Source organism: Oncorhynchus kisutch, linkage group LG18 (assembly GCF_002021735.2).
Source record: "Oncorhynchus kisutch isolate 150728-3 linkage group LG18, Okis_V2, whole genome shotgun sequence".
Classification (NCBI taxonomy): Eukaryota; Metazoa; Chordata; class Actinopteri; order Salmoniformes; family Salmonidae; genus Oncorhynchus; species Oncorhynchus kisutch.
The window spans coordinates 46,749,557-46,776,144 of record NC_034191.2 but is presented as its reverse complement, the minus strand read 5'-3'; the positions used below and the strand labels follow the sequence as shown (position 1 = coordinate 46,776,144).

The following is a 26,588-nucleotide window of genomic DNA, read 5'->3' as shown; positions in this document are numbered from 1 at the left end:
ATTTTGTTAACGCATGGCGCAGTCCTAGCTCTCAGGCACCTTGCTAGCTGAAGGTCAGGCACAAGAGAGCGCCAAAAGGAAATAACAGGTGCTGCGTGCACACATTCAGTGCAAAACAGCACACCATACAATACAAGTAAAATGATACAGAACATAATTCAGACAAAATAAAAGATAGCGCAGTCCTAGCTCTCAGGCACCTGCGCAAGCACATGGACACTCACTCAAACACTGTCCCAAGTACTCACAAGTTACAATAGATAGCCTAGTTAGCGAGCTTTGTGAAACTTGTTAACATAAATCTTTATATTATCCACATTATTACAAACTTATGGTAGCATAACAGTACACGGTGTAGCATTATGATGGTTTTAAATTAAACAATTTTGGAGCCAATGACAACATACCTTGCTATGCCGAAGGTCTGGCAAAAGAGAACAATAAGGGGGTATGGAAATACAGATAACCCGCGATGGGTCAAACCAAATTATACAAAACTTTTACAATCACCTGTATGTACAATATTGATATGAAAAAGTAATTGTACACCAAAGAAAAACATTAGCTATGCTGTAATTAAATTTAAAAAATACACTGAATTATTATTGTTATTATTATCAAATTATTAACATCACCTCTTGACCTGGCCTATTTGAATTGGTCCTGGTCTGCAACTTGGTGCATAATCTAGGGGAACAACATCCCACTGCTACATTCACCCCACTGTTTTACACTAGATTATAGGCACAAAACACATTACCTCGAAGGTAACAAAGTAAAGAAAGGGAAAAAAACATTTCACACCCACAGGGCGACAGAGTAACCCAGTGTAGTCCCTTAATTCTAGACCCACAAAATGTCGACCACCTGAAAAGCTATCCCGCGAAGGATTAGGAAAAATAAGGGGTAGCTAATCCCTTATTCAATGAAAAATGCCATATACATTTTATGCCGATGGACTACACATGAATTGTCAAGTCCTGTATATTAGACAAACCCAAAAATCATTCAAAGACACGCTTAGATTACTACATATATATCAAAAAAAGAAAAGGTAGGCAATATCCTATCGTCACTGAGAAACCAAGAACTGTTTAATTTCATGTGTAGACATAGTTTGGATTCGCCTATTCATTGGCTTTAACAAGTCTACCTGGTCTAGTCCGAACACCCTCACCCAAAAACCTAGCAGGAATGTCAGGGACAGCACTAACTGTGCTCAGAGGTCTAACCTCAGGATGGGGAGTATTACAGATCGGCATATCAGGAGCCAGCACACTTTCAGTTTCAACACTAGTAGTGTCAGACGACTGATCAGAATCGTGGTAGATTGTCACAGACCACACTGACGAAGCATCTTCATTATCTGTCACGGCATCATCCACACGGAATGGAGTTTCGCCATTAGAACTCTTGTAGGCTTCGTGGATATCTCTCTGGTCCACTTCCGCTGAGCAGACCTCACTTAAGGGGACTTCATACGGTTGTTCCACCTCACTTCCATCAGCTGGGACTTCACCATCCTCTTGGAGTATCCTCCCAGAAAACTCAGGAAGGCCTGCTACCCAGTGGACAGTCCTGGTGTCACTCCCATCCATTTGGCTGGACTCTGCAGACATCTCAGAGATCACGACACCACTCGATAGAGATCCGTGACCTTCAGGTTCCTCCCACGAAGGCAAAGGCAAACAGTTGACTGGTATAATCAGGTTCCTATGCACAGTTTTGATGCGTCCAGTGTTAGGGTGTTGGATACGATATGTGTTCAGTGAGCTGTTCTTCGCAACCACTATGTACACCACACTCTCCCAGCGATCAGCCAGTTTCCTCTTGCACCTCTCCCCCTTGTTAGCAAGTAGAACTCTGTCTCCATTCTGCACGAGTGACCCTTAGACCGTTTGTTGTAGACCTCGGCTTGTCTCTTTTGTTGCTTACTGGCATGCTGCTGGGCCAATGTCATGGCCTCTCTCTCAGATTCTCACCCAGAGACTGGACATACTTATCCACATCTACTGTCTCCCCATCCAACAGCACACTTTCAAACATAACATCTACCGGCAACCTAGGGGTGCGTCTAAACATCAAGAAGAAGGGTGGAAACCCAGTAGTCTCGTGAACAGTGCAGTTATAGGAGAATGTCAATGTGTTCAACATCTGAGGCCATTTAGCCTTGGACCTAGCTGAAGGAGCTCTAATCATCCCACCCAGTGTGTGATTCAGACGTTCTGCTTTGACCGTTACCCATGGGATGATAAGGTGTGGTGTGGGACTTTTCAACACCAGATAACTGAAGTAATTCTGCAATAAGTGAACTCTCAAAGTTAGCACCCTTGTCAGAATGGATGCAATCAGCGAACCCATAAATGCAAATGAAATTATTCCAGAAAACACGAGCAACAGTCTTAGCAGACTGGTTTGGACATGGATATACACAGGCCAGCTTAGTAAAGTGATCAGTCACTACTAACACATCAATAGACTTGTTGTTTGAATCTTCTGCAGTCCAGAAATCAATACACGCAAGTTCTAAAGGTGCCGTTGTCACAATGGAGACAAGTGGAGCTTCAGGCTCAGGTGTTTTACTCAACACACATCTCTGACAATGCGCCACGTATTCCTTGACATCCTTCTCCATAGATTCCCAGTAAAACCGATGTCTCGTGAGCCACAATGTGCGCTGCTGACCCTGATGACCAGCATCATCATGAACTCCCTTCAACACAAGGCCTCTCAAAGACACAGGTACGACATACTGGAATATTTTCTTCTTACTCACTGAGTGATTTGAGACACGATACAGAATCCCTAACCTTGTGGTGAGTTTTCCCCACTGTCTTAGAGTATAAACTGTTTCTTTAGCTTTTAAGACTCGCTCTCTCCTAGATGGGCGCCGGCCTCTATCTACAAAGAACATGACTCTGCAGATGATAGGATCCAGTGACTGGTTATCATACAGCTCCCTGTGTGTAAGGACAGGTAAAGGGCTCTGACCCATGGACATCAACTTCTCAAGGTGCTGACCATGTGAAACTACCCTCACTGTGGCACCATCATCCCATTGGTGATGGGCATGGAGGACAGCAGACATCTCTTCACAGGAAACCAACCCACTGACATCGTCACCAGCTCTACTCAACTCACTCCCAGGAGCCATAGACATTCTACAGCCAGCCTCGGGCTGCTCACAGGAGAGACGGAATATGTCTTGTACATCATCCACTCAAAGACCTCTGGCTTCCTCCAGCAGGACATCATGTGGAATTCTTGTCAGTCGGTGCAGAACTTTGGAGCAGACAAATGGCTATCTGCTCAAAGCATCAGCAACGATATTCTTGACCCCTGGTATGTACTGGATATCAAAATCAAAGGGTGCCAGCTTGACAACCCATCTCTGCTCGCATGCTTCAAGTCTGGGCTTTGTAAGAATATATTTAAGTGGATTGTTGTCGGTCCACACAGTAAACGTATGCACTCGCAGCCAGTGATTGAACTTATCATGAACGGCCCATTTCATGGCTAGAAATTCCAGCCGGTGAGCAGGATATTTGGATTGTGCATGATTAAGAGATTTACTAGCAAAAGCTAATGGCCTGGCTATGGCCTTCCCATCTTGCACTTGGGATAGTACAGCTCCCAATCCCAATCCACCCCATCAACAGAAAGTAAAAATGAGCCAGCAGTGCCTGGTCAACTAGTGCTGCTTTAAAAAAAAAAATAGCAAGTTGACATTCGACAGTCCAGTCTGCAGCAGTGAGCCTGCGAGAGGGACCAGGCCTCTTTCTGCCCTTGCCTCTCCTAGGCTTCTTCTGACCTGTAGTCAGCTGAAACAATGGCCTAGCAACCATGGAACGACTCTCAATGTAGTGTTGATAGTATGCTACCATACCAAGGAAAGAACAGATTTTGCTAGGAGACGGAGTGACACCATCAGCTTCCAACATCTCACTCTCAGTCACATTTAAAATGGTTTGAACTTTAGCAGGGTCAGTGGCTACACCCTCCTGAGAAATTATGTGGCCCAAAAACTTAACAGACCTCCTCAATTACTTGCACTTAGATGGAGACAGTTTAAGATTGTGCTCCTGCAACCGCTGAAAAACCATCAAGTCTCTGCAGACTTTCTTCCTCCGTCTTAGCAAAACCCATCAGATCATCCAAATAGCAAAGGAGACTTAGAAAGTTTTGCTCACCAAAGATTGTCAGCATCATTCTCATAAAAGAAGTTGGGATTTTACAAAGGCCTTGAGGTAAACGATTGTACTCGTGCAGACCTAAAGGAGAGGAAAAGGCAGTGTATTTCTTATCCTCTTCGTGCAGTGGCACATTGTAGTACCCTGAGGTCAAGTCCATTGTGCTGAAGAAGGCATTTACCTGCCAGCACAGCCAGTACATCAGCCTGATGAGGCAGGGGATGAGCATCCTTTACTGTGCAGGCGTTTAACCACCTAAAGTCAGTACATAGACGCAAGTCCCCATTCTTTTTCCATACCAACACCAATGGTGGGGCATACTCGCTGCTGGATTTTCGGACAATTTCCTTTTCCTCCATATCGTCCAGTGTTTCCCTGAGTTTTTGGTAATGAGCTGGAGAAAGCCTACGATAGGGTAACCAAAATGGGCGGTCATCAGTCAGCCGTATGCGATGGCAGAACTCTTTTGCCTCTCCACAATCCAGGCTATGTCTAGAGAACACGATGTCATACTTCTTAAACCGACAAGATTGTCTTTCCAGAACTGTGAAACTGGACACTCCTCAACAGACAGGCCTTGAAGTCCAAGATTGCTCAGTGTACTGTTGCCATTAACTACACTGCCACCAACTGAACTCTTATCTGTAAGACTGCCATGTGAGCTGTCACATTGTACTTTTGCCACATTCTGGTAAGCTGCTTGCTGCTTGACACCTGCAAAATCCTCCAATGCAATGCAAGGGTACACATCTGCCAATTTAGCATTTTGTCTCAGGGTAACTGGCGAAGTTGTTGGATTCACAATCTTCACAGGGAGCCATCCATCCCCCCACAGAGGTGTAACTACTCTCCCTACTAATATGTGTCGATTCACACGAGACGTGCTGGGCTCGACAACATACCTTAAGGGAACATTTTGACATTCGCCATATGGTTAGTGAGAAAGTCCATATTGCAAATGTACGGTCCCTTACCAGACGCCCGAAAACGTTTGTAAAATTCGCGGACGGCGTCGGGCCGTGTGGCAGGGCCGGATCTACCGGAAAGTCATCAAACGAACTCTCTCTGACATTCGGTTTACGTTTTATAAAATAATCACATTTTGGTCATTTTTCCGCTGTCCCGATAAATCCCACGAGGGCGAATGGAATCATATTGCAAATGTACAAAACATCACGAATCACGATGTGGCCTTATCTCCAAAACGGAAAAGACTTTGAAGACACAACTTGGTGAGCGTAGGTTTAGCATAATGGGCAGTTGGCCCCGAACAAGATGGCGTCTAGACCTCAACGGTTTTTGAGTTATGGCCATTTTTCTGGGATTAAAGGTCAAATGAAAATAGAGCAATATTTTTTTTTATCTATCGTCGTTTAAGAGAAATCGTACAATGTCAAATTGGTGATGTTCAAAATTCGTTTTTTTTTTAAACAGTTACAGATCCAGTTGCAGGGTGTTCATACAAATTTTTTGTGTCTTGCGGAGCTCTGCGAGATTTCTGTGATTTTCTGTGATTTTCTGAAATAACACATACTCACTAAACCCTCCGTAAATAACTCAGTTCTTAGCGTAAAGACTTAAAACTCAGGGTTCTGTAAAGGCATACCCCAATCGGGATATGAGTTTACTTACAGCTTCCTGTGCCAACCGGAAGTGCCTTAAATGGTGTCATAGTGGCTGTTTTGAAGGGTTAAAATGGTCAGACCTTTTCAAAGCTTCATATGTGTGATTAGGCAACCCCCATGAACTGTAAGTCAGTCATTTCTCCCAACAGATGTCAAAGAAAAGCTCTCTCTCACACACACACACACACACACACACACACACACACACACACACACACAGCAAGGATGGAGTGACAAAGTGCGGTGCTTAAAGACACACAGAGCCTGCAATGGCATTCCCAAAATGAAGCCTTGCCCTCAATGTCATTTGCTTTTGGGTGACAGTGAGAGAACCATTAGGGTGAGAAGCACAATTCGACCTCAGGTACGTTCCTGAGGTCCTCCCGATCTGTGCAAGCCTAACCTTGACCGTGTGGCATTAACCCTTAACAGTTAAAAGAAGGTGTTTACATCAAACAGTTTGCATTGACTTCTCTCCCCATAGGAATACATTGCCTGCACCCCTACATTCAACCTGAAGCCTATGTGGGTTATGAATGCCGTATGAACCTGTCTTCGATGACAGTCCATCAGGCCACCATGAGGTCTACCTGTGTCGATTCTAAGCTTCCTGCACCAACCGGAAGTGGTTAAAATCACCCTAAAAGTGTATATCCATACCCTACCTGCAGTTTGAAAGAAATAGTGCATTCAACCCTGTGTAAATCAGTCAGTTTTTATGGTAAAGACTTAAAACTCAGGATTCTGTAAGGATTCTGCATACCCCAATGAGGATGTGTGTTGACTTATAGCTACCTGTGCCAACCAGAAGTGCCATAATAGGTGTCACAGGGGCTGTTTCGAAGGGTTAAAAAAGTCAGATCTTTCCAAAACTTCATATGTGTGATTAGGCAACCCCCATGAACTGTAAATCAGTCATTTTTCCCATAAAATTTCAAAGAAAAACTAAATCACACACACACACAGCTTGGAAGGAGGGACACATTGGGGTGCGTAGAGACATACACTGCCTGCATTAGTTAACCTTGTTGGAACTTTTAAAGAACCGTCAGACCTAGAGTTCCGCAACTTTAGAAACCTGTTCTAGACCTCAGGTCGATAGTGCGTGGTGAGTTACGTGGCTCTAGAAGATTAGAGATTCGAGAAACAGCCTCGTACATTTGCAATTCATTTCACTTCAATTCATTTTTGCATCACGAAAATGACGACATTTAGAAATGTCCCAGAGTCGCAAGAATAGGTGCATTACGACCGCCTCGGCCCATATAGACGGACCCCAACGTTTCTGTCTGATTGCTCATTCAAGGACCCCGTAGCAAGGCATGGAAAAGGTGGATTTTCAGCACCAATTAGGGTCTTGCTCGAGCCGAAACTTAGGATTCGGGGTCGCCTCAGCTAGGCCTACACATAACATCAGAACTGGACCCGCAGCTAGAACGTAACTACGTATTTTACGCTTTTATTATGGTAAATGATGATGGTAAATGATGGTAAATGCCCATTGAACCATATTGCAAATGCACGTGCACTTGCAATATGATTCAACAGTGAAAAAACATCACCAAATGGACATGATGAAATCAACACAACGCAACACAACACAAGTGATGGAAAGAAACAACTATCACTGCCCGGCCATCCTGTGTTCATCAGGCCAGTCAATTTTGCATTCCTGCAAGATTTTTGAGCATGACAAATTCGTGATGGTGCATGCCCATTGAAACATATTTCAAATGCACATGCATGTCAAATTCGTGATGGCAAATGGACATAACATCCTGATTTGGCATTTTCAAATCTTTCATATTGCATTTGGACATTTCTTATGGCATTTGGCCAAAAAAAAGTGACTTTTGACTTTGACTTTTGACCTATGAAATCATTTTGCAAATGTTCAAAACATAATCCTTATGCACAAGTAAAAAAAAAAATAATGATAATAAAGTTTTACAAAATATATTCATACAGTTCTTACACATGATTAATTGACAAAAAAATCGAAAGAATTTCGAAAAACGGTCCAGAAAGCATTTTTTTACGGGGGTGGTACGTTTTTGAAAAAAAGTTCACATTTTCGACTTTTGACTTCCTTATGAAATCAAATTGCAAATGGACAAAACATATGCATTATGCACAAGTAATTTAAAAAAAAAATATGATAATAAAATATGACTAAAGTATGTTGATACAGTGTGTAATTGACAAAAAATTGAAAGAATTTCGAAAAACGGTCCAGAAAGCACTTTTTTATGGGGGTGATAAGTTTCAGATTTTTTTTTCACTTTTTCAAAATTTTGCTTTTGGATGTTGACTTGGGTTGCATTTGCAATATGAAAAACCACGGTGGAGCGCGCTCGTCACCAGTTGGATTTTTAAAGTGTTACACTTGGCATTTGCCATATGGCATTTGCAATCAACTTTGAATGAAACAACACCGTATTGAGTGGTATTGGACACCGTGTATATGGTTTGTCCAGTGCCAATGACTTCCCATTCATTTTTGTCCATTTCAGGGGGGTGTTCCCTTACAACAGTACTGCCCACAGAGAGTTTTGTCTTTGTGGGTAGGCGGCCCCACACCAGATGCTCACTCATGGGTTGGAGTGTTACTGCTCTCTTCAACTTAATGGTGCCCACTTTATCTGGGATGGAGTCTCCATCTCTCCAGATTTGATAGGAGACGCAGGAACTGGCTGTCATCTCACTGGCCAGAAGGACCTGGCATACCCACCACCCGCCAGTAGCTGTCATTCGATTTGAACTGTCTAATCAGAGACTTCAACACGTTAGTGCCCACAATGAGTTCATCAACCTGCCCATCTACAATAAGCACTGGGATGACATAACTGAAGCCATAAAGCTGTATTTTTAAGTCACACATGCCCACTGGGCTAGTTTGTGTCCCACCACAACCCACCAGGATGATGTCTGAAGGAGCTAGAAAGTTCCCCTCTACCACTCTTGCCTCCCTCAACCGAGGTACAATATCTGCACGCAGGGTAGTAGCCATGGGCCCACTATCTAACATCCCCTTCAGTTCAATGTTATCCCGTACTAGCACAGTGGTGTAAAAAACTGTCATTCTGAGTCATTCTCATTTTGTTCTCTCACAAAAAATAAGAATAAACAGATTGGATATCATCATCAGTGGAGGAAAATTTTGACTACCTCACATTGCCCTCCTCAGAATGGAGGCTTTCTAGTTTTCCTGAGACCTGCCAGTCTGTCCACCTCCAGGGCTCTTCCGCTTCCCAGTCTCATTACAGTCAAAGCTCATGTGGCCAGGAGAGAAGCACTTGAAACACAGCTGGTGCATCTGACAGTGAGCTTTGGTCCAGTGATTAGTGATTCTACAGACTGACAAGCGCCATCTCTAACATACTCAAAACGTTCTCTAATGTCCCACCCTCAGATACAGATGGGGCCTGTTCTGGATCCCAGCCACATCGAGAAAAAGATAACACATTAGGTCTGCTCACAGGATCCACTTCCTCCTGGGGGGAGTCAAAGACAGCAGCCACCTGCTGTGAAAGTTGTGTTCTACATGCTTTACGTTCCCTTAACAGTTCATCCAAACAATCCTGTACCTCACTGGCTGTCCAGTCACGAAGGGGTTTGCATTTGAACACTTGGGACAGTTGCGTACAAACATGACTGCCAACTCTGAGCACTGATTGGACAAGGTTCTACCTCACTTACAAGGTACTGTTCAGCTGCCTCTGCAGCTTTGTTAAACCTATTCCAGAAAACTAGTGGGCCCTCATTAGCATATGGTTTGATTGAGTAGAAATCAGCTAATGGCATACCTGAACAGACAAAATCCCCAAAGTGTTGCTTGAGAACACTGAACACTGCCTTAACATCTGTGACAACAGGGTTGTTATGCATCCTGTGTCCTCCCCATGAGCCTAGACATCACCTCCCCAACATTCTCAGACCCAGTGTAACCCCTCTTCTCTAGGTAGACTCCCATCAGCTCCTCCCACTCCATCACAGAGTACTTATCTGAGCCATCACCCCTAAAGAAAGGTGGAGCACTAACATCTGACTTCACAACCAGATTCAGCTTGGATGCATCAATAAAAGTTGACCCGCATTGCTCAGACAGGGGAAACTGCTGGGGTTGTTGAGGGGAATGTGCAGGGGAATGGGCAGGAGAAAGACTTGAAGTCCCAGGCTGCAGTAAACTCGCTCTTATAGATTCTCCTATCTCTGAGCCAATCTGCTTAATAAGGTCACTAAACTGACTCGGAGGTGTCCCATTTTTACTGAGGACTGGGGGTGATGGTACATCAAAAGACAGAGGTGGGATACCCTGGTCAGGTGGAGTAAACAGCCTACCCCTCCCAGTGCTTGTAAACTCAGGACTAGCAAACACTCTACTCCCAGGAGCTGACTGTACAAATGGTGTACATTCAAGGACACCCCTCCCTCTACCCACACTAAAATCCCCAGCATAACTCATCTTATGGACTTGAGAGTCTTCCATGGCTCAATAGATCACTAAAATACAATGTAATACACTCCATACCAAAAAAATGCAATAAACACATTTCTTCAAAACAAGCAAATAAACACAAATACCCTTAGAGAATATGCTACATTGACCTTCACTATTTACAATATGAATTCACTTATAGCAAACAATCAACAAATGCGCATATGCATATCGCGCATCTCATCCACATGCACAGCTCCGGTTGTCCTGACAGTCGGCAGCTTGCGGCACCAGTTTGTAGCGTGGTTCGTTCTGCATTGTATACTTTTAATTAGGACACTGCCACAACTGGAGGTCTGCTAGTTGAATTATTTTTTTATTTGCCCTGCACACAGAGACAACACAGATTGTTTACCCTTGGCGCAGTCCTAGCTCTCAGGCACCTGCGCAAGCACATGGACACTCACTCAAACACTGTCCCAAGTACTCACAAGTTACAATAGATACCCTAATTAGCAAGCTTTGTGAAACTTGTTAACATAAATCTTTGTTATCCACATTGTAACAAACTTAAGGTAACATAATAGTACACTGTGAAGCATTATGACGGTTTTATATTAAACAATTTTGGAGCCAAGGAAAACATACCTTGCTAGCCGAAGGTCAGGCAAAAGAGAACAATAAGAGGGTATGGAAATACAGATATCCCGCGATGGGCCAAACCAAAATATACAAAACTTTTACAATCACATGTATGTACAATATTGTACACCAAAGAAAAACATTAGCATAATCTAGGGGAACAACATCACACTGCTACACCTGCACTCTGAAGGGGACGGGCTAAGTGGGCATTCAGCCTGAAGGAGTGGTGCAGAGCTCCAGTGCTCCCCCACAGCCCGGTTCATCCGGTGCCTCCTCCACGCACCAGGCCTCCTGTAGGTCTCCCTGCCACAGGGCCCACCAGGCTGTCTCTGCGTCTCCTCCCTGCAGAGGCGCCCTTCGGTCCGGAGCGTCCAGAGGCGCCCTTCGGTCCGGAGCGTCCAGAGGCGCCCTTCGGTCCGGAGCGTCCAGAGGCGCCCTTCGGTCCGGAGCGTCCAGAGGCGCCCTTCGGTCCGGGGCTCTCTACGTGGGTCCCCAGTCCGGGTTCGGCAGTGAGGGTCCCCGCTCTAGAAGCGCCACCTAGTGGGCCAAGCCAGAGGTGGAGCGGGGTCTACGTCCCTCACCAGAGCTGCCACCGCGGAGAGATGCCCACCCAGACCCTCCCCTATTGGTTCAGGTTTTGTGGCCGGAGTCCGCACCTTTGGGGGGGGGGGGGGGGGTACTGTCACGCCCAAAACCTTATTTTGGTTGTCGCTGATTGGGAACCATACTTAGGTAGTGTTTTCCCACAGGGTATTTGTGGGTAGTTACTTTCTGTTTAGTGTTTTCACCTTACAGGACTGTTTTGGGTATTCTCCTGTTTATTTTTGTTATAGTGTTCAGTTGTAAATAAACAAGCATATGAACACTTACCACGCTGCGCTTTGGTCCGATGATTCCTCTTCGTCCGACAACGAATATCGTTACAGTTTTAGCCTACTGCTACTGTGCAGTGATCAGAGATTGGAATGCACAAAACTCTTTAAGCATTGATTGACCTTGGTTGTTTTAATGTTGTAATATAATCTGACATGAATAAGAGGTGATGATATAATCTTGGGGGTCCACATAGAACTTCTTGCCTTTTTCTATATTGCTCAAATTCAGGGCCAGTGCCTGTTAATTCTGGTTTATGATGGAAATATGGCGGTCTAATCTACAATTTCCATGATCAGTTCATTCTAAAATACGGTTCATGCAAGAAAGTGGGCTTATTATAAGGGTGTTTGCTGATAAATAAAATATAACCTGCTTTGTAAGACAGCACTTTCCTTTATGTGCTACAATATGGGCCTAAAATACCACCAGAACTGCAAGGCTATTAAAGTGAAATATACAAACATAAAGCAGCCTATTCATCTGACCATGTTCAAAGGCAACAGGGCAAACAAGGTTACGTCTCCTACGTTACTGGCTGATAATTGCACATTTGTCCAGTCAGAAACGTGGCGTCAGCTTCAAGATTACCAATGATGCAAAGTCTGAGCCTTAATGTCCTAGATTCTCACACAAATAATTGAATTTAATAAAACATTTTATTCTGGGTGTATTATCCTTTGTAATAAATTCAATAAAAAAGATTGGCAGTGGCTCTCCATTGAGGCCAAGTTGTTTTGCATGTCAGAATACTTGCTCAGTACACTTGGTTTTGTAGGTTACAGATAAAACTCTGGTCTCTATCAGCGGCCAGAACATAGTTCACAACAGAACAATAGAGGTAAATGGTGATTACTAATAGCGGAGATTACTGGACTTTTGTGCTTTGATACTCAGGTGGCATCCCTCCTTCAGGTCCCAGTAAGGAAAAGACAAACTTCTTTAGGAAATATGGAACATCAACATGCTAACAGTGTCATTACAATCACTTTAAAATCAAATGCATTGTGTTAGTTCTAAGAATGGGTACATTCATTTTCCAACCTTAATCAAGCATTATTCATAGGTATTTCAATCATAGTCATCACAGTACATTCACATAAATAGCCATGTACTTTCCTTCACAGTAATATATATGCTGTTTCTAACCAGTTCCTTTCGCAGGTTTCTACAAACAAAAGTTGCACCTTAAATGTAGAAAACTATCCTGATAACAAGTAGCAACCATATGACCTTGTACATGGCTATTTATGTGAATGTGAATGTACTGTGTACACAAAAATAAAGGTGCAAGTTGGAACCAAATAAGGTTCTTGGAAGCAATGCCATAGGGGAGCCATTATACAGTCTCTGAAAATACAAAAATGGGATGATGAGTCTTTGAAGAACCATATATAAATTCCAAACGAGAAATGTCCCTCTAGGACTGGAATTAAATAGACCTGCTGTAGGGTTAAGACTTATTTGCATATGTGACCGACCGTCTCGATTCGGTCTAATGTAGCAATATTTGAAATGGTGGTTTTTACATTGGATAACAGCGCTACAAAATGGTATATCATACACTGCAATTGAGGAACAATGGGAAAGTAATTTTGCTTTGTAAGCTGATTAACTTGTAACCCCACTTTTGAGAAAATGGCCCTGAAATGTTTTGGTATGTCTACTGGAGAGCTTTTTTTGGTCTACACCCATTCAGCATCATTCACACCCTCTTAAGCCTTAGCCCCACCCATCTCTTTAAGGATTCACATGTGAGGCCATGAGGTAAGCACACGCTATATAAAATCGATGTTTACTTGTCACATGCACCAGATAAAAAAGTATGTATGTAACTAGGCAAGTCAGTTAAGAACAAATTATTATTTACAATGATGGCCTAGGAACAGTGGGTTAACTGCCTTGTTCATGGGCAGAACGACAGATTTTTAGACTTGCCAGCTTGGTGATTCAATCTAGAAACCTTTCGGTTACTGGCCCAATGCTCTAACCACTAGGCTACCTGAAATGGATACTTGCATAGTAACAATATCCAAAAACAGAAAGTGTCCAGATAAAAATATTTTTGAAATATTTTTGAATTATTAGATTACCTAACACACTTGTCTAAATTGATGGGTCATGTGAAGGAAATGCTATAACCACCCCCAGCCACATCTAGCGAAGTGGATGGGTCACTACTGTCTAGACATGTACACATGTTCATGAAAAACAATAGATGGCCTTAATCACCCCCAGACACACCTGGCTAATTTGATGGGTCATGTAATAATCCTGCCGAAGTGGAGTCTTTTGTTTAGACACATAGCTAGCTAGGTAGCTAGCTAAAGAATGAACCAGCATAATCCCAACTCATACTACTACCAATACAAACATTGTCATAGCTGTAGTATGAATCTGCAGGTAGCTAAAGCTAACAAACTAGGTTAAATGTAAACTACCTAACATTAGGCTATAACTAGCAATGCAAATTAATTTCTGATTCGAATAATAGTACTACACAGATCATACACATAACGTCAGCTAGCGAGCCAGCAAGCTAGTACGTTTTAACCTGCAATAAAAAATGACTTTCTGACTAAATTAAAAATGTATATCTGAAAATGCAGACTCTTATCTGTATACATGGATGAATGCTTCACGGCAGACTGGAACCATTTAACTCTGTTTTGTTTGTAGCCAACTTAAATCTTGTTTGGCCAGCGTTGTGTCAAGTCACTCGGGTTGACACATTGACCGTGGCATGTGCAGAAAGTAGCCCATCACTCTTTCCAACTGAAATGTCGATAGCGCCTGCTAAATTCATGACATCAATGTTGTTGAGAAAAGTAGCAAAACTTTTGTTGTTCTTGATGCCTATTTGCGTGTATTTAAAAATGAAAAAAAATTGTCTTTTGAATATAAGCATGACAAAACACCACATTCAGTCTTGATAACATACTAGTTCAAATATAAAATCTTTCAAAAACGGCACGGTAGAAAGGACTATCAACACATTCGAAACAACTCACATTACACATTACACATACACATTACAGACCGATCAAAACTCATCTCCCGGCATGTCCAGCCCAGCCATTATCTCAACAAATCATGGCTGTCACGCCCTGGTCTTAGTATTTTGTGTTTATATATTTATTTGGTCAGGCCAGGGTGTGACATGGGGTTATTTTGTGTTGTGTTGTGGTATTGGGGGTTTTAGTAGGTATTGGGATTGTGGCTGAGTAGGGGTGTCTAGCATAGTCTATGGCTGCCTGAGGCAGTTCTCAATCAGAGTCAGGTGATTCTCGTTGTCTCTGATTGGGAACCATATTTAGGTAGCCTGGGTTTCACTGTGTGTTTGTGGGTGATTGTTCCTGTCTCTGTGTTAGTTGTCACCAGACAGGCTGTATAGGTTTTCACATTCCGTTTGTTGTTTTTGTATTGTTCGTTTTCATCGTTATTAAAGATGTCTCGATTTAACCACGCTGCATTTTGGTCCGACTCTCCTTCGACGGAAGAAAGCCATAACAGAATCACCCACCACACCCGGACCAAGTGGCGTGGTAACAGGCAACAGCGGCAGCAGGAGCAGTGCGAAGCAGGCTATAGGAGAATGGAGTTGGCGAAGCAGGCATGGCGGCGCGGACGGGAGACCGAGAGTCAGCCCCAAACATTTCTTGGGGGGGGGGGGGTTCAGGGAGAGTGCGGCAGAGTCAGGGTTCAAGCCTGAGCCAACTCCTCCTGTTTATCGTGAGGAGCAGCGATCACAGGACTTCTGGACGTGGGAGGAGATATTGGACGGAAAAGGACCCTGGACACAGCCTGGAGAATATCGCCGCCCCAAACATTTCTTGGGGGGGGGGGGGTTCAGGGAGAGTGCGGCAGAGTCAGGGTTCAAGCCTGAGCCAACTCCTCCTGTTTATCGTGAGGAGCAGCGATCACAGGACTTCTGGACGTGGGAGGAGATATTGGACGGAAAAGGACCCTGGACACAGCCTGGAGAATATCGCCGCCCCAAAGAAGAACTGGAGACGGCGAAAGCGGCAAGGTGCTGGTATGAACAGGCAGCACGGCGACGTGGATGGAAGCCCGAGAGTCCGCCCCAAAAATGTATTGGGGGGGGGGGGGGGGCTCAGGGAGAGTGTGGCAGAGTCAGGGTTCAGACCTGAGCCAACTCCCCCTGTTTATCGTGAGGAGCCAAGGAGGAGACCAGAACCAGAGCCGGTGTTGGAGGTGAGTGAAGCAGAGACTGTGAAGGAGTTAATGGAGTTATGAGGGAGTTGCTAGTTTGGTGCTTTAGGTATGATATTCGTCCGACGGAGCGTGTCGGGGATTTGATGGCACCTGGGTCAGCGCTCCATACTCGTCCTGAGGTGCGTGTTAGTCGGCTGGTGAAGAGTGTGCCAGCCTCACGCACTAGGCCTCCTGTGTACCTACCTAGCCTTGCACGTCCTGTGCCAGTCCTGCTCTCAGGCTCTCCAGTACACCTTCACGGTCCGGTCTATCCAGTGCCACCTCCACACACCAGTCCTCCGGTGGCAGCTCCCCGCACCAGGCTTCCTGTGCATGTCCTCTACCCAGTGCCAGCACCACGCACCAGGCCTTCAGTGCGCCTCGCCTGTTCAGCGCTGCCAGAGCCTTCCTCCTCTCCAGCGCTGCCGGAGTCTCCCGCCTGTTTAGCGCTGCCGGAGTCTCCCGCATGTTCAGCGCTGCCAGAACCTTCATCCCCTACAGCGCTTGCCGGAGCCTCCCGCCTGTTCAGCGCAGCCAGAGCCTTCCTCCTCTCCGGCGCTGCCGGAGTCTCCCGCCTGTTCAGTGCAGCTAGAGCCTTCCTCTTCAGTGCTGCTGGAGTCTCCCGCCTGTTTAGCGCAGCCAGAGCCTTCCACCTCTCCTGCGTTGCTGGAGTCTCCCGCATGTTCAGCGCTGCCCCGACCTTCCTCCTCTACAGCGCTGCTGGAGTCTCCTGCCTGTTCAGCGCAGCCAGAGCTGCCAGCCTGCATGGAGCAGCCTGAGCTGCCAGTCTGCATGGAGCAGCCAGAGCTGCCAGCCTGCATGGAGCAGCCAGAGCAGCCAGTCTGCATGGAGCAGCCAGAGCAGCCAGTCTGCATGGAGCAGCCAGAGCCGCCAGTCTGCATGGAGCAGCCAGAGCCGCCAGTCAGCCAGACTCTTCCAGATCTGCCAGTCAGCCAGACTCTTCCAGATCTGCCAGTCGACCAGACTCTTCCAGATCTGCCAGTCGACCAGACTCTTCCAGATCTGCCAGTCGACCAGACTCTTCCAGATCTGCCAGTCGACCAGACTCTTCCAGATCTGCCAGTCGACCAGACTCTTCCAGATCTGCCAGTCGACCAGACTCTTCCAGATCTGCCAGTCGACCAGACTCTTCCAGATCTGCCAGTCGACCAGACTCTTCCAGATCTGCCAGTCGACCAGACTCTTCCAGATCTGCCAGTCGACCAGACTCTTCCAGATCTGCCAGTCGACCAGACTCTTCCAGATCTGCCAGTCGACCAGACTCTTCCAGATCTGCCAGTCGACCAGACTCTTCCAGATCTGCCAGTCGACCAGACTCTTCCAGATCTGCCAGTCGACCAGACTCTTCCAGATCTGCCAGTCGACCAGACTCTTCCAGATCTGCCAGTCGACCAGACTCTTCCAGATCTGCCAGTCGACCAGACTCTTCCAGATCTGCCAGTCGACCAGACTCTTCCAGATCCGCCAGCCGACCAGACTCTTCCAGATCCGCCAGCCAGCCAGGATCTGCCGGAGCAAACTACCTGCCTGTGCTTCCTCTCAGTGCTGAGCTTCCTCTCAGTGCTGAGCTTCCTCTCAGTGCTGAGCCTCCTCTCAGTGCTGAGCTTCCTCTCAGTGCTGGGCTTCCTCTCAGTGCTGGGCTTTCCCTCAGTCCCGGGCTTTCCCTCAGTCCCGGGCTTTCCCTCAGTCCCGGGCTTTCCCTCAGTCCCGAGCTGCCCCTCAGTCCCGAGCTGCCCCTCAGTCCCGAGCTGCCCCTCAGTCCCGAGCTGCCCCTCAGTCCCGAGCTGCCCCTCAGTCCCGAGCTTCTACCTCAGTCCCGAGCTGCCCCTCAATCCAGTGGGGTCCTTGGTGAGGGTTATTAGGCCTAGGTCGGTGGCGAGGGCCGCCAATCAAAGGACGCGTTACAGGGGGACTAAGACTTGGTTGGAGTGGGGTCCACGTCCCGAGCCGGAGCCGCCACTGTGGACAGACGCCCACCCGGACCCTCCCCTATGGGTTTTAGTGTGTGGCCGGGAGGAAGGCTCTGGCTGCGCTGAACAGGCGGGAGGCTCCGGCAGCGCTGTAGGGGAGGAAGGTTCTGGCAGTGCTGAACATGCGGGTTCTGTCACGCCCTGGTCTTAGTATTTTGTGTTTATATATTTATTTGGTCAGGCCAGGGTGTGACATGGGGTTATTTTGTGTTGTGTTGTGGTATTGGGGGTTTTAGTAGGTATTGGGATTGTGGCTGAGTAGGGGTGTCTAGCATAGTCTATGGCTGCCTGAGGCAGTTCTCAATCAGAGTCAGGTGATTCTCGTTGTCTCTGATTGGGAACCATATTTAGGTAGTCTGGGTTTCACTGTGTGTTTGTGGGTGATTGTTCCTGTCTCTGTGTTAGTTGTCACCAGACAGGCTGTATAGGTTTTCACATTCCGTTTGTTGTTTTTGTATTGTTCGTTTTCATCGTTATTAAAGATGTCTCGATTTAACCACGCTGCATTTTGGTCCGACTCTCCTTCGACGGAAGAAAGCCGTAACAATGGCTAGTGGGAATGTTCCTGTCTTTTTCCGTGGCTAAACCAATTAGGCTGGTAATCTAACAATTTTATTATGTTATGGATGGAATAAAAGTTTGTTATTAAGGCATATGTAAGTTCACATGTTCCAAAAAATACATTTTGATTGAAAAAAAGAAAATCATGTTTATGTTCAAATGCCTCTTCTGTGACCTGCGACATACACCTAGTTTCCTTTCACATATTTGCCAGGATGTCATTTTAGTGATTTTTTGTTGTTGTTACCAGTACCACACATGACTGTGTTTGCTAGTGACAGAGACATTCATTCATTTTCAGTCCTTTGGCCTTTACCAAGGGATCTCCTAAGTGAAAATGTTGTCATTAAATTATTAAAGACAATACTTAGACCCTGATTTTACCCTAACACAGTGGCCTGAAACTCATAGTTATCAGGTCTGCAAGTCACAGTATGATGGCTCACAAAGTCCTGTTATGGGGCTACCCAACAATAGGACTCGTTATTCACCTGCAACCTGCATTCAGAATTACTGCCAGGGTTGGGAAGACTAAGATATGAGACTACCTTAAACATTTCAATAACAGGTGCAATAAATCCAAATAACAGATCAGAATTGTTTAGATGCATGTATATTATTTATATTTGAGTAGCATAAGATTAATTAATTAAATATTCATGTAAAATGTTGCGTCCTAACCATAGAAAGTCTTTATTTTATATGGTGGAGTAGGTCATGGCGTGACTGGGGGGGGGTGTTATAGTTTATTATTTCTATGTTGGCCTGGTATGGTTCCCAATCAGAGGCAGCTGTCAATCGTTGTCTCTGATTGGGGATCATATTTAGGTAGCCTTTTCCCACCTGTTGTTTGTGGGATCTTGTACGTTCGTTTGTTTGTTTCGCTTTATTGTTTTGTTGCTGGTTCACATTTAAATCAAATATGATGAACCCAAATCATGCTGCGCCTTCGTCCACTCCTTATAACGATTGTTACATAAAAACATAAAAACAAGTGTTAATTTAACCCTTGAATCAACACTATAAATATTACACAGAAAAATAAACACTAGTTAACACTGGCCAATTTGATGTGTTCTATGAAAGGGACACATCTACAGGCTTCCATACATTTCAAGAACCTTTCAGAATTCTGATGAACCGTAGATTAGGGCCCTGCAAGGGCATTAATTTTTAGGCCAAGACCTACCCATGCCAGTGATGTTCAGGCCCTACCCTACCCAGGCCCAATTGCTTCTGCCTAATTCAAGGCCCAGCCCGGCTTTGCCCGAAAACCAAAATCAGAAATAACTTCCTCTATTAGTAAATCCATTAGCTGCTGATCTCTGTCTGTCTGTCACTCACTTCCTGAGTGTTGCTCACTCTACATGGACTCTGCTTGTGGTAGGTCTGTGTCTGTGAGTGTCCATACCAACGACTCCGCTTGGCTGCTCGGCTCAATAACAAGACATGAGAGAGCAGTCAGCTGTTAACTACTTTTCATCTCTCTAAACCCAGACAAAACTCAAGTAACATTATTATGTTCTGTGAAACAATCTCTCCTGTTTTATATTTGACGAGGTTGAAGTACTTCTGACACCATGTTATGATCTTACTCAGATATGACTGTACTACCCAGCAAAACATGAGGGAATTGCTCAGCTTCAACCATTTAAGAACCTTAATTTGTTTCAGCGTACAGTACAAACACTGGTAACGGTGTATGGTATCCATAGGTTACAGTGTTGTGCAGCAGCGTCTGTGGAAGAAGTCAGAGCACAGTTTATGCTTGAACATTTGGCGCCTGGGAAGATTTAGACAAACATTTGAGTTTGTAAAAATCTAAACTCACTTTAACATGAAATCAAGAAGTCCAAATGTTAAATGTCATGGGTAAGACATTTCCTCTGAACACAAAAACAAGCACCAAGGATACTGGGCAGAAATGTGTTATTACAGTATGTATTGTTACAAACATATATACACACATATGTACAAATATATACATATACAGAACATAATATATAGAACATCCCTAATTGTATCCCATATAGAATAAGATGTGATTTTTACTGAATATATAACATTGACATTTGTAAGCTTTGTGGAAATGTTGTCACACATACTGTTGATGTGAGAGCTGTTTGTCTTCAAATAGCTCTGGTGGACAAAAATGGCTGATGTTGTCTTGATAACTAATTGGATGCTGTCTGTCTACAGGAACAATGGTGGTCCAAGTGGCAGCCACAGATGCAGATGATCCCACATATGGGAACAGTGCCAGGGTGGTCTACAGCATCATCAGCGGACAACCCTACTTCTCAGTGGAACCAAAAACGGGTAGGCTGCTGACTTTTGGGAATAAGAATTGAGAATGCAGTCTGTCTGGACTGGTCAGACTAAATGTTATTAACTAAAAGTCTAAGCCATTGGTCTAACAAACACCACTGTAGCTTGGCGACCTTCCACCGCAGATGCGGAAGACCGACAGATTAAGTGGATTAAGACACAGCCCATACAGAAACTGATATCTCCATCTTAAGCTGACAGATTTTGATGGGATTTTTAAAATTATGTTTCTTAGATTGATGCACAGGTGCATAAATATACTCATAAGGATGTTTTATGTATTTAAAAATTCAAACTGCTCAAATGCCTCACATGAAAATGTCAGTTTAAATTGTAGCAGTATGTATGCTATCACACACCGCAAATTGGCCAGTAATACGTAGTGTTATTTTTCAGTGTAACATTTCTAGTGTTGATTCGGGTGTTAAATGAACTCTAAAAATTAAAGCTGCAATATGTAACTTTTTGGGGGCGACCGACCATATTCACATAGAAATGTGTGTTATTGTCACGCCCTGGTCTAAGTATTTTGTGTTTTTCTTCATGTATTGGGTCAGGCCAGGGTGTGGCATGGAGTATTTGTATTGTGGTGTGTTTTGTCTTGGGGTTTTGTTGTGTATGTTTTTGGGATTGTAGCTAGTGGGGTTATCTAGCAAGGTCTATGGCTGTCTGGAGTGGTTCTCAATTAGAGGCAGGTGCTTATCGTTGTCTCTGATTGGGAACCATATTTAGGCAGCCATATTCTTTGAGTTTGTCGTGGGTGATTGTCCTATTTGCCCTGAGTGTCTTGATGTCCTTGTTTGATGTTAGTTGACACAAGTATAGGCTGTTTTCGGTTTTCGTTTCGTTTATTGTTTTTGTAGTGTTCGTGTTGAGTCGTGTTTACGTTTGTTTAAATAAACATGGGTCGCAATCGACACGCTGCAGTTTGGTCCGACTCTCCTTCACCACACTTAGAAAACCGTAACAGAATCACCCACCACCAACGGACCAAGCGGCGTGTCAACAGGCAGGAGCAGCCGAAAGAGGAGAGGCAACAGCGGTGTAATGAGGAGGTTATGGACAGCAGAAGCATGGAGTATACGACGTGGGATGAAATAGACAGGTGGGCGGCCGACCCAGAGAGAGTGCCTGAGCCCGCCTGGGATTCGCTAGAGCAGTGCGAAGAGGGCTATAGGCGAATGGAGTTGAAGAGACAGACACGGCGGCGCAGAGCGAAACCCGAAAGTCACCCCAAGAAATGTATTGGGGGGGGGCTCAGAGGGAGAGTGGCTGAGTCAGGAGATAGACCTGAGCCAACTCTCCCTGTTTATCGTGAGGAGCCAAGGAGGAGACCAGAACCAGAGCCGGTGTTGGAGGTGAGCGAAACAGAGACTGTGAAGGAGTTAATGGGGAAATTGGAGGAGAGAGAAATGAGGGAGTTGCTGTGTTGGTGCTTTTTGCATGGGATTCGCCCGACGGAACGTGTTGGGGATTTGATGGCACCTGGGTTAGCGCTCCATACTCGTCCTGAGGTGCGTGTTAGTCGGCTGGTGAAGTTGGTGCCAGCCTCACGCACCAGGCCTCCTGTGCACATCCCTAGCCTTGCACGTCCTGTGCCAACACTGCTCTCAAGATCTCCAGTACGCCTTCACGGTCTAGCCCATCCTGTGCCACCTCCACACTCCAGCCCTCCGGTAGCAGCTCCCCGCACCAGGCTTCCTGTGCGTGTCCTCGGTCCAGTAACACCAGTACCAGCACCACGCATCAGGCCTACAGTGCGCCTCGCCTCTCCAGCGCTGCCGGAGTCTCCCGCCTGTTCAGCACTGCCAGAGCTTTCCTCCTCTACAGCGCTGCTGGATTCTCCCGCCTGTTTAGCGCAGCCAGAGCCTTCCTCCTCTCCTGCGCTGCCGGAGTCTTCCGCCTGTTCAGCGCTGCCAGAACTTTCCTCCTCTACAGCGCTGCTGGATTCTCCCGCCTGTTCAGCGCAGCCTGAGCTGTCAGTCTGCATGGAGCAGCCAGAGCTGTCAGTCTGCATGAAGCAGCCAGAGATGTCAGTCTGCATGGAACTGCCAGTCTGCAAGGAGCTGCCAGTCTGCAAGGAGCTGTCAGTCTGCATGGAGCAGCCTGAGCTGTCAGTCTGCATGGAGCAGCCTGAGATGTCAGTCTGCATGGAGCAGCCAGAGATGTCTGTCTGCATGGAGCAGCCAGAGATGTCAGTCTGCATGGAGCAGCCAGAGCTGTTAGTCTACATGGAGCAGCCAGAGCTGTCAGTCTGCATGGAGCAGCCAGAGCTGTCAGTCTACATGAAGCAGCCCGAGCTGCCAGTCTGCAATGAGCTGCCAGTCTGCAAGGAGCTGCCAGTCTGCAAGGAGCTGCCAGTCTGCACGACGCTGTCAGTCTGCACGACGCTGTCAGTCTGCAAGGAGCTGTCAGTCTGCAAGGAGCTGCCAGTCTGCAAGGAGCTGCCAGTCTGCAAGGAGCTGCCAGTCTGCACGGAACTGTCAGTCTGCAAGGAGCTGCCAGTCTGTAAGGAGCTGCCAGTCTGCAAGGAGCTGCCAGTCTGCACGGAGCCGCCAGAGCTGCCAGTCTGTAAGAAGCCGCCAGAGCTGTCAGCCTACATGGAGCAGCCAGAGACGCCAGTCAGCGTGGAGCAGCCAGAGCCGCCAGTCAGCATGGAGCAGCCAGATCTTTCAGTCTGCCAGGATCCGCCAGTCAGCCAGACTCTTCCAGATCTGCCAGTCAGCCAGACTTTTCCAGATCCGCCAGTCAGCCAGACTCTTCCAGATCTGCCAGTCAGCCAGGATCTTCCAGATCTGCCAGTCAGCCTGGATCTGCCAGTTATCCTGGATCTGCCAGTCAGCCAGGATCTGCCAGTCAGCCAGGATCTGCTGAAACCACCAGCCAGCCAGGATCTGGTAGATCTACCTGCCTGAGCTTCTTCTCACTCCTGAGCTTTCTCTCACTCATGAGCTTCTTCTCACTCCTGAGCTTCTTCTCACTCCTGAGCTTTCTCTCACTCCCGAGCTTTCTCTCACTCCCGAGCTTTCTCTCACTCCCGAGCTTTCTCTCACTCCCGAGCTTTCTCTCACTCCCGAGCTTTCTCTCACTCCCGAGCTTTCTCTCACTCCCGAGCTTTCTCTCACTCCCGAGCTTTCTCTCACTCCCGAGCTTTCTCTCACTCCCGAGCTTCCCCTCAGTCCCGAGCTGTCCTTCAGTCCCGATCTGCTCCTCAGTCCAGTGGGGTTCTGGGTGAGGACTACTAGGCCATGGTCGGCGGCGAGGGTGGTCTATCCAGGGACGCGAGGAGAGGGGACTAAGACATTAACTGAGTGGGTTCCACGTCCCGCGCCAGAGCCGCCACCATGGACAGACGCCCACCCGGACCCTCCCTATTGTTTTGAGGTGCGTTCGGGAGTCCGCACCTTAGGGGGGGGGGGGGGGGTTCTGTCACGCCCTGGTCTAAGTATTGTGTTTTTCTTCATGTATTGGGTCAGGCCAGGGTGTGGCATGGAGTTTTTGTATTGTGGTGTGTTTTGTCTTGGGGTTTTGGTGTGTATGTTTTTGGGATTGTAGCTAGTGGGGTTATCTAGCAAGGTCTATGGCTGTCTGGAGTGGTTCTCAATTAGAGGCAGGTGCTTATCGTTGTCTCTGATTGGGAACCATATTTAGGCAGCCATATTCTTTGAGTTTGTCGTGGGTGATTGTCCTATTTGTCCTGAGTGTCTTGATGTCCTTGTTTGATGTTAGTTGACACAAGTATAGTATGTTTTCGGTTTTCATTTCGTTTATTGTTTTTGTAGTGTTCGTGTTTAGTCGTGTTTACGTTTGTTTAAATAAACATGGATCGCAATCGACACGCTGCAGTTTGGTCCGACTCTCCTTCACCACACTTAGAAAACCGTAACAGTTTTAGATCTGTCACTATAGCGCTATATCTATGCTTCCCTTAAAGTACATTTTCTTGTCTTTTACTTTCGGTTTTGTACACCAGCTTCAAACAGCTAAAAATACAATATTTTTTAAACAATATTTCATAGCTATGTATATGGTACAATGATTCTCTACACAATACTTGCTTGTTTTGTCACAAACTGCAATAGCAAACTATTACAATTTTTGCAACCTGAAACCTGGCTGAGCGATTTCTTTATAATTAATCTTTAAATTAACACTCATTGGTTTGAAAATAACCCGAGTGTTGATGATAATAACCAGAGTTGAGTTTGGGAGTGTTTTACCCTTGGGAGAATTTTCTTTTGCCATCCAAACCATGCCGAATCATTATCATATTTCCCAGCATGCTCTACTTTAGGTGGTTGTTTTTTGGAATGTTTCTTTTATCTGTGTTTTTGTATGTACATTGATTACTCAATCAATCTTATGCTACACAAAGATAAATAGCATACATTTTTCTAAACTAATCCAATCAGTTAGTTAGATTTATTGCACACATTACTGAAATGGTTGTTCCAGTTTAAATGGTTTAGGTAGTCTCCTTTATTACTGTTCACAATCTTGACAGTCATTCTGAATGCAGGTTGTGGGTGAATGAAAATGCCAGCTGTTCCTAACTCTGCCTGGATTCCAATAGTAATTATGCTTCACTTTGTAAACCATCGTAATGTGACTTGTAGGCCTGATGTGGTCTGTAAACAATGTGCTCCAGGCCATAGTATTATGGTAAAACTAGGTCTCAAAATAAGGCCTAATGAGATATGTAATGTCTCAAGCCAGTCATAAAGAGCTACATTTGTATGATAATATTTACAAAATAACTCACTAGATGAAGGCTAAATGACTGAACATTTATGACTTCAACAACCATTTCTCTGTCACTAACAAATACAGTCACTGGTGGTAACTCTACAATTCACTCTTAAAGGCAAGGGACACTGGGAAATTATATTGGAGGTGTGGCTTAGTGGGGGCGTGGCTTTCAGTTAGTTGTTTTTGGCCTCCTGTGAAAGTGGAAGTGTTGTACAAGTTTAGGTGGTCTATGCTTCTACATCAGCATTGGTCGCTGTTTGGAGTTTTAGCCTGGGAATCTGCTGATGTAAAAAGGGCTTTATAAATACATTTGATTGATTATGCGGTGTTATTGTAAAACCTGATTGTCTCAAACTATATACACTTCCTAGTGTTAAAACAACTTTATAATGTGTTATTGCTGTCACACCCTGACCATAGTTTGCTTTGTATGTTTCTATGTTTTGGTTGGTCAGGGTGTGATCTGAGTGGGCATTCTATGTTGGATGTCTTGTTTGTCTATTTCTATGTCTGGCCTGATATGGTTCTCAATCAGAGGCAGGTGTTAGTCATTGTCTCTGATTGGGAACCATATTTAGGTAGCCTGGGTTTCACTGTGTGTTTGTGGGTGATTGTTCCTGTCTCTGTGTTTTGCACCAGATAGGACTGTTTTAGGTTTTCGCACGTTTGTTGTTTTGTTAGTTTATCCGTGTACAGTTTCTTTATTAAAGTACAATGAATAACAAGCACGCTGCATTTTGGTCCGCCTCTACTTCACCGAAAGAAAACCGTTACAGAATCACACAGGAAGTGTGGCGAAGCCAGGTAGGAGACCTGCGCCAGCTTCCTGTGCTTACCGGGGGGCTGGAGAGACCGGGCAGGCACCGTGTTATGCTGTGAAGCGCACGGTGTCCCCAGTGCGGGTGCATAGCCCGGTGCGGTACATTCCAGCTCTGCGTATCGGCCGGGCTAGAGTGGGCATCGAGCCAAGTGC

At 45.7% G+C, this 26,588-nt stretch overlaps 1 protein-coding gene across 4 annotated transcripts in view; it reads left to right on the top strand.

Annotated features, from left to right (window-relative positions):
* The window catches only part of LOC109909336 (cadherin-7-like), a 154,916-nt gene that overhangs the window by 55,564 nt on the left and 72,764 nt on the right, over nucleotides 1-26,588 (top strand). For all 4 annotated transcript variants that reach the window (XM_031795251.1, XM_031795252.1, XM_020508404.2 and 1 more), the window contains exon 3: nucleotides 20,738-20,857. In XM_031795251.1, coding sequence (XP_031651111.1) covers nucleotides 20,738-20,857 — 120 coding nt within the window. The remainder of the gene's footprint in view (nucleotides 1-20,737; nucleotides 20,858-26,588) is intronic.